Below are 16703 nucleotides of genomic sequence, written 5' to 3' on the forward strand. Positions count from 1 at the left end.
CGGGAAGGCCGCAGCGCCGAGGGCCCATCGGCGGCTTCTCCTGAGCTCCGGCTGGGCTGCCATCAGTGGTCGGCACCGAGCTCCAACGCCTGGTCTGGTGTAGTTGGATAAAATGTGAGTTTAGGGTTGGTTTTTTGTTTGTCTTTGTTTTTCTTATTTATCTTACTGGTTATTACTATGGTAGTATTGTGCCAAGATATCAATAGACTAAACAACCCCAGTGAAGGAGTTTTCAGTGATGTTTAATATCGTAATTCTGAGACACTATGGCAAAAGGGTAGAAAGAGAAAACCACAAGCTCAATTCTGGGTGTTTATGCTGGTTTATCCTATTCATCTTTGCTTTTTACACCACTGAAAAGATTTGAGAGAGCTTGCTGGTATGAATCAGGCTCCTGGAAGAATTTCCTTGGTTGTGCTGTTGCTTGCTTGAATTTTTCCTGTCTTTCTTTCTGGATTTTACCGAACACGTTGCTACCATGTTCTGGAGTGGGTTATACCGAGGACGGGTGGTCTTAGGACAGTGAAGCTTTTCACAAATTACATAACCAACTTGTGTTATTGCAACAAATCTATCTGTAGTTGGTACAATTCTGTTAGCAGTTGTCTATACACACGTACAGCCAGCAAGGCACCTGCGGAAACCAAGCTTAGAATAAAGCATTTACTGGATTGGACTTAAAATATGCCACTTCCTTCAAATGGTCCCTCGTCACCAGACGATTTGAACTCAGTAAAACTGGGTCACATGAAGAGCAAGGAGGAGGGGGAAAAAATAAGCCATGCTGCTTGTTTCTCCTTAGAGCATTATAGATGATTTGCTTAATAGAAACTTACAGAAACCTTTCTTGCTTTGCCCTTAAACTTGCTGCTGATATTTGAACCCTGAATATTTTCTCTACTATGTGCTGGAATACTCCAACTGCAGTCTTGCAATTGCAGCTTCCAGTCACAATGCTAATACGCTACCTCTGGATTCGGTATTCTAGCCTCTGTTCTGATACTTACACACACTGTTGCTGTGTGGCATGTTTCCCTTCTTGCAACATGAAGGATGCTACAAGCCTGTTTAATACAGGAAGGAGTACAGACTCTCGAGGTTGCTGGCATTTCACAATTACTCACCACCTGCAACATCCCAGACTGTAATGGACTGATCCAGCGATCCAGTGTACAAGTACTTATCATCTTTTGAGAAGCAAGCACAGCAAATGCCTTTCAGGAGAGATGTAGGCTGAAAATGGATGGTTAGGGTTAGATTGTTACGCTGGTAAATACAGGTTGAGGTGAAGATGCATTCAAGTACGCAGTGGTTATTCAATGCTTAAGAATAAAGGTAATAAATAAAGATTTTTACAAGAGCGATCCTGGAAGGACGGTGGGAGGTATCACAAAATAAAGCCCCTAGCTTTTGAAGCACTCTATAGCTGTGCAGGGAAGAGAGCCTAGTACGGCTGTACAAAAGCCCGTTATTCCACCTATGGAAAGCAGTAGCTCAGATGCGTGCGTGGTGTCTTGTCAGGTGAAAGAGTAACAGCATTGATCGAGCCTGCTCCATCACTGTTTTTTTCCCTGCTGGATTCTCTTGAGCTCGCCCAATTTTTACCCCTTCTGTTGCTATTGTTAACTTGTGAAGTCTCATTCTTTTCACTGATTTGTGTCATCTAGCTTACACCGGCTAAATAAGCAATAATAAGCTGTAAATAAATAACTCCTATGACTTATGTTTAGTGTCAGAGTGGTATTAACAGCACTCATTCACTTAGACAGCATTGACATCTTGATAGTGTATCTAGATGTAAGGATGCTTTAAAATCAGATCTAGCTGCTGAGAATAGCTTGCTGCCTGTCTGAACAGCTACGTACAGGATTTGGGTATTCTCCTGGAGAGCTGGGAATCCTGTCAGTTGGATCTTCCCTGACAGCTCAGGGCGGTAATCGACTATTGACAGTCTTACCACTGTAGTACCTTATAATAGCACATCTCGTGTTCCTGCTGACAGAACTCCAAGTCCCAGAGGCACTGCAGGGAATCTTCAGATCCACTGAGTGCACACTGCTCTCCGTGGCTGCTTTCCAAACAGGAGATCTGGCTTCTGTGACCTTCCAAAGGAAACATTTGGGCCCGAGGGCAGTCATAAAGGAATAAGTCCTGCTAGTCACGCCGTAGAGGACTCTGTAATCTGCAAGGACAGACGCTCTGGAAATCAGAGAGCCAGGGATCTGAGTTTTAGAGGTGTAGGCGGGCCTGTTGATCACTGGGCATGGATCTGCAGGGATAATATCTAGCACAAGGACTAAATCATTGTATGTTATGGCAAGCTGCTTTTCCTGCTTGTTGATTGCCATGTCGTTGACTGGTTTCTGTGACTCTGGGGTGGGATGCACACTACGTCCTGCCTGGAGTTCAGTAGAAAGACAAGGACTGTTCCAGATATAAGCCCTGTGAAAGGAACTGGTTTTGCTCAGCTATTTCCAGGCATCTCACTCGGGCAGAGGTGTCCAGTGTGTCACACGCTTCACCTGTGAAACAGAAGGAAATCAGCAGGACTGTTCTTACTCCAACTGCATGTGAATGTCTTCCCTCAGATGAGGCTCATGATTGGCTTCTTTATTTGTGAAATAATTTGCATATTATTCATATTTCCAATTTTCCCATGTCATAATAATAAGCTATTCTAGGAAAAAACTTTGGAGAGGAGATTAAAAAGCTCTCCAAGCCTGAAACAAATTTTCCTAAATCTCATGCTTAGAAAAAGCAGAAAGGAGCAGACTGTGCTTGTCATGTGCTCAGAAAGCTAGCCCTACCTTTGCTGCTTCTGTGAGTTGTTTTGTTTCTATCCTACCCCATATGCAGTATTTCTGAGATGCAGTTCACCTTCTGTGGTGTCCCAGATGACAACTTTATGTGTGTCCTCAGGCTGGGTAAAATAGACATAGTTCCCCCCATGGGACAGTGCAGCGCAGCCTGTGTTTCGGACAGGTGCCAAGGTTTTCTGCTGATGATTGTAAATGAGGTTCCACACTCCTAGAGATGGTGCACTGTGGGAGACAGAAACCAGAGTGCAGTTGCACAGGGCTAAGAGTGTTACTGGTGCTCCCATGCCATCCAGTATGTCAGGCAGCAACCCCTAGTCTGATAAACTCCACACCTGGGAAAAGCTGGGGTGGGGAGAAATCATCAGTGCCTGAGCTGCTTTTTCCTTAGTCCTGTTTAAGCAGTAAAACAATTCACCTTAACTAACTTGTACAGAAACATAAGTAAAGTCAAAGGATAACATCCTAATACTAGAAGGCAAAACATTGCCTTTGTACTCTAAAACAAATGTTTGAAGCACCTGGAGCCATTCAGCCCCCTTACTTCCTTTGCTCTGAAAGATGCCTAATTAGATCCTGCACATTTTGGACTGTGCTGGCTGTTTACCTCTTTCTTTGGCAAGAGGTGGTCCTCCAGATGTTGTGTATTCATTCCATCTGGCTCCTGCTCACAAGGCAGCTTTTAGGAGTTCAAAATTAAAACATTTCAGAAATGAAATAGTATTTCAGGCCTCAGGCGTACACTGGCTTGAGGCTGGCCCTCTGAATTGATAAAGTGCTCTCCATTCAGTGTCAAAAATAAAAGGAGAACAGAAAGGCTTGAGGCAATAAAGAGAAGGGTCAATGGTCATCTTCTTTTTAGAAGTGTGGCAGTATTGGAAACATGTTCAGAACTGCAAATCCAACCCCCAGACAGGTTGCTGGGGATGAAGACGACCCCTTTACTAGATCAGGGGCGCATTCTGTAAGCTGGATTTGTAAGAGGTGCTTCTGATTGGGAAGGTGCCCAGCCTTCCTTCCTCCCTACCTGGACAGATGCAGCCTGAGAACCAGTAACAATAATGCTGTTGCCAGCAGAGATAACAGCCGTATGAACCACTCCTTCATGTTCCAAATCTGCCACTAGGAGCATGTGGAATCCCTTTGGGTCTGCCAGGTGCACTTGCACGTACTCCTCAAAGCCTAAAACAATAAAATGTTAGTTACTGATTTGTTGGGCTGAGGAAGTCTCTAATCCCCTTCAACTCCATGTCCTTATGCATACCATTTAATTCCTATACTTCTTTAAAGGTAAGTCCAAAGGGTAGCTTAGAAACCCTAAAAAATAATCATGCCAGCTTAAGTCCTTTTCACTACTTACATCTCACTTTTTCCCTTCAGAAAGGGCTCCTGGTACACAGGCAATGTTCTGACTCTTCACAAAGAGAATTTCACCCAATCTTTGTTACCCCCTTAGGCACAATAGTTTAATAAGGCCAGGCTAATGGGAAATTCCACATGCTGGCCCCTTTTAAAGGACACTTGACATGTGGGAGAGCAGCTATTACCAAACTTTCCTAAGGAATAGGTGCTATTGAACCTGCAGCAAGAATGGACTCATCTTCTGATGCCACCACAAAGCAAACCCTTCCAGGAAGCTTCTCTAGCAAACTGTTTCCATCAGAATAGATCTGCACGAAAATAAGGCAAGAGTAAGCCCTGAAGCTAGGATAGCTGAGCTGCCTCTTTCATGAAGGAGAAATGATAGATTGGCAGTGAAATTTAATTTGGCCGCATGGTACTGGGCAGAGCTATAAGGTGCAGAAGGATAGAAAGTGTTATGCTTGTCCATTTGGGAACTAGGATATGGAAGTCTGTGGAGGATGCTCTATTCAGAATGGAGAAGGAGAGCCCGTTGGTTACCAGATCTGTTGTCTGGCTCAGTAAACCTCTGGATATTATAAGAAAATACGAGCAATATTATAAGAAAGTTGAACAGATAGATGTGTACCATGGATAGAGATCCTGTGCTAAATCCCACTATCATCTTCCCCTGCTTCTGGATCAGAACACTGGATGTTGGTGTTTCTTCCTGTAGTCCTGATAGCTGACATTTGGATCTCAGCTCACTGGTGTTGCTGTTCCACAGACTCAGTGTTCCTCCTTCAGACACGGTCATAATCACCAGCCTTGGGCTGAATACTGCAGAACACATCCATGCATCTGATGCCTCTCCAGAAATCTGGAAGATGCGTTCTGATGTCTCCAGGTGCCAAGCATTGACCTAGTAAAGAGGTGGCAAAAGAAATAGGAGTAGCGAGGACTGAGGTAGCTTTTCTATCTACAACCTTTGTGATTGTGGCTGTAACTTCTAAAGTTCTTGTTCTTTCAGCACGCTTTAAGTTAAAGACTGGCCATACCTTTGTATCTGAGGAAGAATATAGAATCATGTGCCCCTTATCAACATGAAGGTGATGTGAGGGCTGTTCTTTGATGTGCGTATCCTGGATAATAAACGCTGCTCTGGCAGAAATCGAATTCCAGATGCGCAGACTGTGATCCATGGCAGCTGAAACAGCACAGGTTCCTTTCCACACACTTTCGCACACGTCACCTCAGCTATAAAATAAGACGACGATTCACAGAATGAGGGATTTTCAGTGCTTTCAGCAATTGGGAGAATGCTGGCAGCTGGGAAGTGTCTGTGTGTCTACAGCTCAAGGATCCCCAAGCTGTCAGAGCTCTCTTCAGACATGAAAAGAGCTTTCCAACCATAAAAAGTGAAGAAGGCTCATCAGAGTGCCCAGGAAGGGCGATCAGCCTCTCAAAAGGCTGATCCATATTCCAGACAAGCATTGAGCTGTCCTGGGAACCTGCCACTGGCAGCCGGTAATCAGAACTAAGTGCCATCACTGTGACACCTGCCATGAGATACAAAGAGGAAAGGCTGTTCTTGATACCACAGACAGAAGAGAGACATTTTGAGATTGTTAATATGCTGTGTTTCCCCAGCTGGACCCCCCCCATATACTGTCTGAACCCCGTAGTCTGTGCCAAGAGCAAGATTAGGTTGCCTCAGACATATCTAGGTCAGTGTGTGCTTTTGTTGTCCTGACGACAAAATGACCCACTTTATCCTCATTTGTTGAAGCAATTGCGAATGGGACTGGTGCGTGACTGAGCACGAAGGCAAATGGACCTTTATCCTGCCTTTGTGTAAGCTCACAGGCAAAACTGTATTTCTACAGAAATAGATGTTTTCCCCTTCTTGCTCTGTTTATTTATTATGTTTCTTGGATCTCATGCATAACAGATGGATGATTAGAGATATTCTTGGGCTGTATCTGTCCCCAGGACTAATCCTACCTTTGAGGAATCCGGTGAGTGTTGTGTGTAGGAGCCCACCAGGTAGCTGGAGAAATCCACACAGTGGAATGAGAACAGGATAGGGACAGACACTGCACCAGCTTAGATGCTGCTGGCACAGCTTCCCGATTACCTCCGGGTAAGAAGGCATGAAGAAAAGAAGCCTGGCCAACACTTCTGCGTATATTTTACTCACTCCTAAGAGGGCAAAGACAAAAAAACATTTTAGAACATGACTGTGGTGGGCCTGTGAGAGCTACCATAGTTGTATTTTATGTTGTGATGTACAGTATGTAATGAACTGAGCTGGCCTTACCTGGCCAGGCACTTGAATGATATAAGGAAGGCTACAGTGTAAAACATGGGCAGATGTAATGGTGCAGCAGAATTTTTCCCCTGAGGGAGGAGTGGGTATTCTGAGGAGAAGACAGAGGAGCAGGACTGTGTACCCTCTCCTCTAGTTAGCTTTAAAGCTGCAAGGGAATCCATATAGCTAACAGGTGCTTCTGCTAGGCATGGGGCAACAGGCGCTTTGGTTGTGGTAAACTGCTATAATCAAATAGACAAAATGTCTGTTGGCAAAGAAGAAACCTCAGCTTCCCACACAGAGATCCTACCAGAATGAGGCATTTATGAGTCTTTTGATGGATCCCAGAACAGAGAACTTTGTCACTGGTTGTAATTCCTCAAAAAAGTACTTTTACTTGGAAAAGAAGATCCAGTTCTTTCCTCTGGTAAACATTTGTGTCACACTCTGTCACTCTGACATAGCTGTTACCTTCAGGGCTGTGTATACTGCTGACTGCTGGCTTCAAAAGGAGAAGTGTGTCCTGCACACGGCGTAGTTTTGGACAGCTGATGCATTCAGTGCAGATGGCAAAGTCATCAACACCACTCTGTATTGCAGAGGCAATTATTTTACAGCTGATCCAGTTCATATTCCCTGCAGAAAGATTAGAGCAGAGAACATCAGCCCTGAGAATGCACAGTTATTCTGAAAAAACTGAGATTAAAAAAAATGCTTAATGCTTTTTTGGGGAAGGAGGGGATAGAAGGTTTAACAGCCACTAGCTGTGGAACTAGGACTCATTTGCTGAGGAAATGGAGGGCTCCCATTGTCAGAGTTCCTTCTTTAGCCTTTTAAATGCTCTATGTATTTTTTTTTCTATTTTTTAGGTTTTTTAATATATTTTGTTCTCAGTCTTTGGAGGATCTAGATCATTTCTTTCAGCTACTAAAGGGCCATGGTGATAATTCTAGGATAACAGTTCATGAAAGTTAGCTTATTTCTCTTTTTCAAACTTCCTTCTCACAGTGGTTATTGATGCTGTGCAGAAAGTTGTGATTCTTACCTGTGGCTGTAGGCATGAAGCATGCCTCTGCAGAGCACCGTGTACCACCCCTTGCCCAGTCATTACCCAGCACATCCCATTTCAGCTCCTCAATTTGTCCAGCATTAAGTAAATGAAATGGCAATTCACTCAACTTCCTCAGATTTGCAACAGCATCAGAGAACCAGAGTGGCTGAGGGGCTGCCTAGGAGTAACCGGAACAGTGGATTTGAGACATGGCTTGTGGATTAATCTGTTTGCTTTCACAACTTCAGTGCTATATGCTATCTCATGGTATGCCAGACAGCACTTCCAGGACTTTCATTGTTTTCCTGTTAGTAGGAGATGTTTTTCATGATTCTAAATTTCTCTTGCTACGGTGTAAGGCAGGCTGCCTTTCTGCAGATGTGAATAATAAATTAATTCCTTCCTTGTTGCAGTAGCCTTTTACATATATGAAAACTACATGACAAAGTTTGTAAAATGACTTTAGATCTCCTTGGTTGGAAATACCTGTTCAAAAAAAAAATCTTTGTCATTGTTGAAAGCACTGAATAGTGTTATTTACTATTATTTCCATTGTCTTCTGATTTCAGACCCTGTCCAGCAGTCTGGAGACACAGAGCCCTGGTCCAGAGTTTACAGGTATGGAAATGCCTGCTGATATTCCTCACCTTCCTGTCGGCGTTAAAGGTCCTGCTAAAGTGTGGCAACGTAAGAGGTTTCTTCATTCCCAAGCTCCAAGTTCCCTTAAAGAAATCTGCCAGGAGAAAATGCCTCTTGATTTGGTCTTGTTTTGATAGGTAACGATTCTGCACCATTTCAACAAATTGCCTGGGAAGTGAAGAAGTAATAGATGTACTGGAACAGGGAGCTAGAGCTGTTGTTTTTTTTTCTAGAGTCTCAGCACTGACAGAGTTTAAGAATGGAGAGGAGTCTAGGGAGGGTGCCCAAAAGCCCAGGATGGGAACATCCCATACTCAGAGATTTGGCTTCTCATTCTCTGCCCTCTAAGGGGGCAAAGCAAAGAAGGGTGAAGCCATCTGCCTTCCGTTCTGCCAGGCACTCTCTCATGTCACTGCGTAACCGTGCCCAGTGGAGAGGAGGAAGGCGCAGGATAGTTCTACGTGAAGGAAGGTGGCAGTGGTGAATCTTTGAGAGGACTTCATCGTCAAGGGACAAAATGTCCTTCAGCTCCATGTCTGACAGCCCATTTCTGCAAGTGAAGTGTGATATATGAAAGGAAATTATTTATGCTCCTTACTGTTTACACTGATATCCGTAGTGGGAGGGTGAGTGGTTTTTCTGGCAGTTCAAAAGTACTAGTCACTAAAAATCTCATTAGCTCACATGCACACATGGCAGCCTCAGCTGAGAGCTTAGACCCTGGATAGGCCATGGAGATCAATTTCCTTTTCTAGGTAATCCCAGAACATCTCCCTTTAAGACAATAGTTTAGGTAGGCTGCCAGGTATGAGAGGAATGTTATGCTTGCTAAATACATGTATGAACACATTCATAGGCTCAAAGAACTGAGAGCTATGACTGGTTTGGGCTGTATTTAGACAGATTCCCTATGAACAGCAGGAAATATGGGCTGTTCCATCAGAGATACAGCAGTACTCACCGTGAGGAAGCAATATAGCCAAGGACATGAGCCGCAAGACCTGTGCTGTGTGACTTTTCCAGTCTCTTGCACAGATGGTGCATGGCGTCCTGGGCTGTGCTAGCAATCACTAGTTCAGAAGGTGAAGTGTAAGATGCCATCTTCTGGCCTCATGGAAGGCCAGCTTGAAGAGCAGGGCTTGCCCGCCACTAGGGAAGCTCTGATGGAAATAGGCCCGTTGAGTTGGGCTTAGCTGTCGCCTGTCTAACGCTAAGAGCATCTCTAGCATCTCCTCATGTTCCTCACTGGATAAGAGTCCTACTTCAAAGTTCACTTCAGCCTCAGGCACAGTGTGTTGGAGAGCTTTCAGAGTATCAGGCTCTGCTGTGGAAATGGAAATGATGGTGTGGACCTTTGGAGGGCAATCTATAGGGAGCCAGTGGAATCTGTGAGCACCATCACCAGGAAGTAATCTCTCCACGGAGTCAAGGAACAACACCAGTGTCTGTGTGCCTCAATGGGAGACAGTGAGGAGGAGTTTACTGAGGAACAAGTCTAAATCACTGCAAGCTTGTTTGGTCTGGGTTGGAGGAGGTGGCAAATCAAATGCTAAACACACTTGGAGACAAATGTCCCTCAGCAGGCTGTGAATGGCAGAACTGAGCTGGGATGTCCCCAGCAAACAAATCACAACTACACTGTCTTGCCCTAAAACAGCTTGCACCTGCTCAGATAGCTTTTACATCACAGCTGTTTTTCCACAGCCTGGTGGCCCATAAAGGATGAGGGCTGTGTGGGTTTTATCATTGTTCTGCTTAATACAGTGAAAAATGTTATCCAATAAATTGTTTCCCACAGAAAAATCTGCAGTTCTTCAGGCACAGAGCTGTGTGGTGGCCCAGCCTCTGCAGAAGTCGCCTTGGCTCCTCGCTGATCTGTCCTCGGCATCGAAGATTCTCTAAAACCTGGTGATGAGTGACAGCAGTGAACTGCTCACAAAGTTCTTTCAGGTATTTGTTATTCTCCTTGCGCTGAGGGTTCCCAGAGTCTTTACTGTATGCCAGTGTGTGTACTTTGAGGGGTTTGGGATAATGGCTTGTAATTTTTGCTTTAAGTGTGCTGAGCAGCTGTTTTGCTTCACTGTCCTCTTTCAGCTCACAGTTTGTCCTTTGCCCAGTTTGTCTGTTGGAATCCTCAACCTCTCTGAGGAATATGAAAGCCCCTGAGTTGCTCTCCTGGGTATTGAGGAGACCCTATTCAATCTCCCATTCAATCACTACAAACAAACAAAAAAAAAAAGGGGGGAGATATGAGCATTCAGTTTCAGAACAGAACACAGGAAAAGCCATCCATCAACATGAATGTGACATCACTTGGTCCTTTTGTATTTCACGTGATGCTAGCAGGTCAGCATTCCCCATGTCCTCCGAGCTAGGCATACTCCTGGACGTGGTCAGGGAGATTGGGGGAAGAAGGAGAAACATTTGTATCTGGGGTTTATTGTTTGCTAGTCAGCACCAACCTCCCTCCTCAGGATTTGGGATATGGCAGGTAGTTAGCAAGTCTCTTCCTTCCCTGCATCTTTCCTGTTGTATACAATCTGATGTTGTCTTGAAACAAACAGCTGTCCTCCCTGACAGCTCTGGTTAGAAGGACATTACAGCCCTCCCAGAACACTCCTGATTTGTGGCAGCAGTGCCCCTGCTCCGGGCCGAGCAGCCCACACCTCTCAGCCTTCTGGGCTGCCACGCGCAGCGCTGAGGCCAGGCGATGCCAGGCCTGCCCGTCAGCCGGCTGCAGCACATAGCAGGTGGGCAGCGCGTTCTCATCCCGCCAGTAACGCTGTGTCAGGAGCTGGGCAGAGTCTCCTGACAGCTGCAGAGTTAGGGACTCAAATTCCTTCTCCGCGATGAGCGGAGGCACAGTCTGGTGTGCACAGTGGTCCCTCAGGAGTCCCTGCAACAGGCAAACAAGGTCCGGCACTCAGGCACTGCTACTGCAGTGACAGCTGGGATGTGGACTGGCTGCTTGCCTTAGCACCTAGGATTGCCAGGGAGGGCTGCTCAGAAAACTTGCTGGTAACCACAGCGCCCTTGTGACTTCCGTGTTGGATGGGGACAGCCAAGCAGAGTCCCAGCCTGCCCCACGGTCAGGGAGAAGTGGCTTTACAGCAGCTGCTCCTCAGGCCTTTACAGTGTGTCTGGGGCGGGGGGAGAGTGATGGAGGTGAGGCAGTGGAAGCACAGAGCAGTATGGGTTTGGGGACTTTGGCCAACGGTACTGTAAGATTGGCTTTGGCGTGGAGAAGAACTAAGGGAACAGAACTGAGCCTGGGGACTTTTGATCTGGCTGGGCCGGGGAAGAAGGAGATCCTGAAAAGAGTCAGCATCCAGTATCCATGCAGTCTGGAAACAACCAGAATGAGCTCAAAGTGCAAACCCACTGTGTAATCGTTGAGCAGTGCCCTTCTGGTGTGTGTAAAGGGGAGAAGGAGTAGTCGAACCTTTGTGGCTGGCTCTACTGAGATTTCTAGGTACAGGCTGAGAACCAGTCTGAGGAAGACACTGCCTGAGTGCCATCTGTATATGCGATATGGCGCTGCTAAGAGGTGTGAGCTGCAGGGCGCTCAGAGATGGTGAGTTCATGGGTGCAGTAATGCTGTGGTGAGGCTCTCGTGGTCTCTGCCTCTCTGTTGCTGCCTCTGGTGGAAGTGGCTCAGGGGAAATCAGGCACAACTTGCACAAATACTTAATTGGTTATTTATGTACTTGTGGCTTCAGTTGTGCTCCCTGGGACTGCATATTTATTCTCTTTGTTCGGCAAAACTTTCTTTCTCCCTTTCTAAAACCAAAACAACCTGAGGAAGCAACCTGGCGCTTCTGCAGATGTCTCAGCCTCCTCTCCCTTTCTGGTGCGGGTTTCTGTTCAGAGCTGTCACCAAAGCGCTTCAAGGAAGGTGAGATGGGCTGCTGCTGTGTGGAGCTTTCAGTGGTTAGAAGGTGTGATCGGAGGGATTTGAGTAGGGCAGAAGCATGGAACAGGTATCAGCTTGCAGTGTGACATCCCGCTCTGTCCGTGGTGTTTGCTATGGCATTTTCATTTCTGGTTCTTTGCATGGGGAATTTGTATTTATTCCTTAGTTACTGAGAAAACCTCCTCAATATTAAGGTATTGGGCAGGAAGCAAGCTCAGAGCAAGAGCTTCTTACCTTATGTGTACCTCCGTCTACCTCTTCTATCTGCTAGTTAATACACACAACCCCTGTTACCTTCTGCTCTGAAGAGACGCTGTGTTCAGGGCTCTTTTGCTTGTGCCTGTTCAGGCTCCTTTTGTCTTTTAGGGACTACTGGCAGTTACTGACATCTCAGCCCCATTAGCTAGCTGATTTGTGAAGCTGCTCAGGCAGGCTAACTACTTTTGAAAACCACCTTACTTGTCCAGTAGACCTGAGTGTGTGTGGCCTGCCCTGTATGTCTCCCGTTAGCCATAGGGATTGAGTATGCACTGCAGTGCTAGCACTTACAATGAGGGTGGGAGCAGCTGACAGTTTCTGACAGGCTTCAGTTTCCTCCAGAGAGTTGTGTGTTTCTGTGATCAGGGTCTACAAGCTCAGAAATACCCCATCTCAAGTCAATTACCTGCACAAAGATTATTTTTTTTAAGAGTCTTAGACTAGTCAATACTATCATAAAAACAGTGACATAGGAAAATTAAGTCATTCTATCATGTTTAATTTTGAGATCAGTCTGAACACTAGTGGTATGCAACTTTAATTACGGGAACTCTGCAAGAGATGCTGAGATATTCAAAATCTCTCAGTAGGGATTTCTCCTGTGAAAGATTTAGGGATTTGGACCATGGATGACCAAGTAAGCGACTTAGCCTTTCAGGACAAGGAACCTCAAGACTGTAGGTTATTTGCTGCAACATTTCAAGCCTATCTTCTATCATAGAATATACGGATCTGCCACATTTCAATAGCCCCTTTTATGCTAGAAGTTCTGTGCGCGTTAGTATAATTAGGACTAGTTCAACTATCCCTGAAGTATATCCAGTGGAATTTATACATGGAACTTTTTTTCCAATTGAATATAGAAAGGATGATGTAAACTCTCATGTCCAGGTGCTTGAAGATGATTAGCCACCTAACTCTGCACTGAAATCCATACAACTCAAGCATGCAAATATACTTTATCCAGAAGTTCTAGGAAATTGGTACAGCAGTATTTGACTCCTAGGAGGCTTCTAAGGAGATGAAAAAAACTATGAGCATTTTGGGTTTTTTTCCCTCCATCCCCCGTATTTTGATGGCCTTTGGACAGGATAGACAGGAGAGAAGTGATTTACCTCAAACATTAGGCCGTGCTTCTGACAGAAGGCCTGTGCTTCTTGGTGTGCTTTCTCCAGGAGGGTCTTTCTCTCTGTAGCCATGTCTGCATGGAATGATTTGTGCAGCACAGCAGAAGTTAGGAATTTGGAGCTGAGTTTTTACTTTGTCTATGTGTCATGTTAGACCTTTCAGCGAAAATGCAGTTTGTGTTGCTATCATCTAATGTGTGTTGAGTTTCATATAGATGACATTGTGGTTAAGTCTTGTAAAACCGTGGTTTCCAGGTGTCTGCAGGCTTGTGCCCACGTTACTACATTACCATTGTGAGTGCATTTTCAAGGTTCTATACTGGCTTGTCACACTGTGTTTGTATTTGCTAATATGAAAACTCTGGATCTGGAAATTTTGGATTGCATAGTTATAGAATACAATACAGCAGCATTGATCCAGAAAAATGTATTTCTTTCTTACACCTTACTGCGGCAAATCCTTCATCCTATTTTACGACCACTCGGCCACACTGTTGGCCATTCAGCAGTGATAAATAGCCACAACAAAAGGCAATTCTACCCACAGGGAATCTTTTCATACTGAGTCAAGTCTGTGAAATTTTTATGGCCGCTTCCCCTGCTGTGCTTTTTACAAGAGAGATTACCACTTTCTAGAAAAATCTTTGTGACACCTTTTAAGTGACATATTCACTGAATTAAATCAAACAACAAACTAGGTAAATTTAAGATAAATTAAGAAGACAAAGCAAGTAGGAGAAAAGGTAAGCACATATATGCATACGAACGCAAGCATGAGTGCTCACTCCCAGTGCCAACATGCACGCACCCTCTTCTGTTCACTGATACACAGGTCTTATATTCATGGATACTTTTCACACCTGCAAAATTAAAAGACATGGGGAATATAAAGGACATTTTTCTCATTGCATATGTTTTATCATATGAGATTATAATTTCTTCAGAACTGGAATATTATCTTCCTGAAATCAATGTAAACATTCATGGCACTACATAATCATGTGATAAAGTAGTACAAGAGGGAATGCTAAAATTAGGGCGGGGAACGGCTGTATCTGCAGCTTTCCTTGGGACTGTTCTAAGTGAAAAGTGATCGCTAATGAAGTCTGTGCCAGTGTCAGATGAGGAAAGGGCTCCCTTGGGTTAGGAATTATCATGTCTCCACTGCTGTCCAACAGGGAGCAAGCACTCTCAGCGTAATACCCCTGGAATAATTCATTAGCTCTCACCAAGGTTGCAGTAGTTACGGGAAATCCTTGTATCGCTTTACACTCCAGCTCATGTGAATTCGAAACTTTACAGTGAGAGAGTGGGTTTAATTTATAATCCTATCTTTTGGTGAAAATCCAATTACGTCGCATCCTTCATCCCAAAACCGTTCCTGAAAATACATGAGGTCTACCACAACTTGGACGGGTGTTGTAGGTAAAACCTTAACACTAGCTGTGTCCTTATATGCCCACTAATTTCAGATTGTATGCAGTTCTCATACATTCCTTCCAGAAACTGCAGCTGTAACCGTTTCTGTAAATGCTGACCCATTTGCTTAGGCTGGAAGCACCTCACTGTCCAAACAGCATATTCATCACGTTATCTCCTACTGGAGATGCTCCAGTATTTTCTTTCTTCGGAAGGCACTCTGAGTTGAGAGCCCATCTAAGCCTATGTTTTCTTATTTAAAAATGGAGACAGAGTGAACGATTTTCAGAAGAAGGGGAAACTGAGTTTTGTAATTCCTGAAAATCTGAGTCATTGCTACCCACTGCCAGTTACCACTTTAGGAGCTCAGTCTGGCAACTGTGTCCCAGTAGGCAGAGGAAGTGGGAAATATTTGGATATTGTCCAAGAAGAGAAGTTCTTCACAAATATTGCTGTTACAGTGGTGGATGGGAATCAAATGTGTGTTGCCCAGCGTTTCAAGAAAGCCTGCAAACTTCGCTGACTTGTGTGCAGACAGGCATTGCGCTGCACTGAGCTATTATTGCACAGTAGTGCCTAGGCTGAATTTGGCTTCACTGCAAATGCCATTAGTTCCTGAACTAATGCAGAATTCTGCCATCTCTGACATGCTCTAAGTGCAAATTGACAGAATAAAGCTGTATTATAAAATGCAACAGATCATAGGCATCTTCACTTTCAAATGAAGCTGCAAGCTTACAGCTTCTCTGCTAACCACAGTAGTCTCACCGCACTGTAACTCTTTGCAGACTCTAGCAGAGAGAGTGCCTGATGCATTCAGAGCTTCAAGACTTTTCAGCTTATTTACCTGAAAAAAACTGAGCTGATGAAGATTCGGGCCAGGCTGGAGGGCTGGAAAGAAAGAGGAACCATCTTCCCACAGAGAAGATCCCGGCGTGTATCTGGGCTGAAGCTCATGCTGCTATCTGCACTCCCTGAGTTCTCCTCAGCAGAGACTGCTCGTTAGAGAGGAGATGACTAATGGCAATGAACACCAGCCAGTGGTGCCTCTCTCCAGAAAGCTGGCTTGCTCCTTCTTTTAAGGAAAGCCTGGGAAAATTTCAGCTACTTTGACAGGGACAGTAGGAGATGGTTGACTGTCTGCACTGAGATTCACTGAAACTTCACTGCATCCTGGAGCGATCTATCTGTATTTGAAGAGGACAGATATCTCTATAGCAACCGGTGTTTGTCACTTGGGCAGAATCCCCAGGGTCTCTTTCTAAGGCACTAAATGTGCTCCCTATCAGGTGCTGTACACCTGAGGTCTCTTTGTTAGCTCCTCTTGACTATTTTAGAAATACTCATCTGTGTATTTTAGCATCAGGTAAGCCTACCGGTACTAGTATCATTTATGGTTCAGGCGCTCTCAGCCATTTAAAGTAGGTTTCTTAATACCCAGGGAGTATGCCTGTGCCCTATCACTATTTGCCTTCTGTCAAGCTGTGCAAGCGTGAATTTACTAAAAGGCGTTTAAACTGTGCACAGTAAATATTTACTACTTTATGGCTGTGTTTGGACTGGGCTACCAACCCCAAAAGAGCAGCACATCGGAAAAGGTAGGAAGAAAAATTGAATAATTTACAAGCTCAAAGGCAGGAAACTGCAGCTGTCAACAGAGGACAAGTGGAAAAATAACATCTTTGTCCAAATGCCCTTGGAATGCACAGGGAGAGAAGGTAAACGGTGCAACCATCTCAGCAGAGGCCCTAACATGAGGCCCGCCTCATGTTCAAAGATCATGCTTTTTAATGTCTTTCTTCCATGCTGGTCTATTTTCCAGTATTCA

At 44.8% G+C, this 16703-nt stretch overlaps 1 protein-coding gene across 1 annotated transcript; it reads right to left on the reverse strand.

The window, feature by feature from the left end:
* Positions 1 to 1030: 1030 nt before the first annotated feature.
* NWD1 (NACHT and WD repeat domain containing 1) lies at positions 1031 to 11742 on the reverse strand. The gene is given in 21 exon segments (XM_075175094.1): positions 1031 to 1233; positions 1969 to 2153; positions 2156 to 2377; positions 2380 to 2451; positions 2454 to 2522; positions 2878 to 3151; positions 3844 to 3998; positions 4396 to 4486; positions 4807 to 5079; positions 5216 to 5410; positions 5568 to 5716; positions 6162 to 6408; positions 6851 to 7104; positions 7514 to 7697; positions 8167 to 8460; positions 8495 to 8708; positions 9120 to 9255; positions 9258 to 9943; positions 9945 to 10374; positions 10760 to 11080; positions 11601 to 11742. Coding segments are annotated over 21 exon segments (4710 nt in total). The 3' UTR covers positions 1031 to 1116.
* Positions 11743 to 16703: the final 4961 nt, after the last annotated feature.

Source organism: Calonectris borealis, chromosome 28, assembly GCF_964195595.1.
Source record: "Calonectris borealis chromosome 28, bCalBor7.hap1.2, whole genome shotgun sequence".
Classification (NCBI taxonomy): domain Eukaryota; kingdom Metazoa; phylum Chordata; class Aves; order Procellariiformes; family Procellariidae; genus Calonectris; species Calonectris borealis.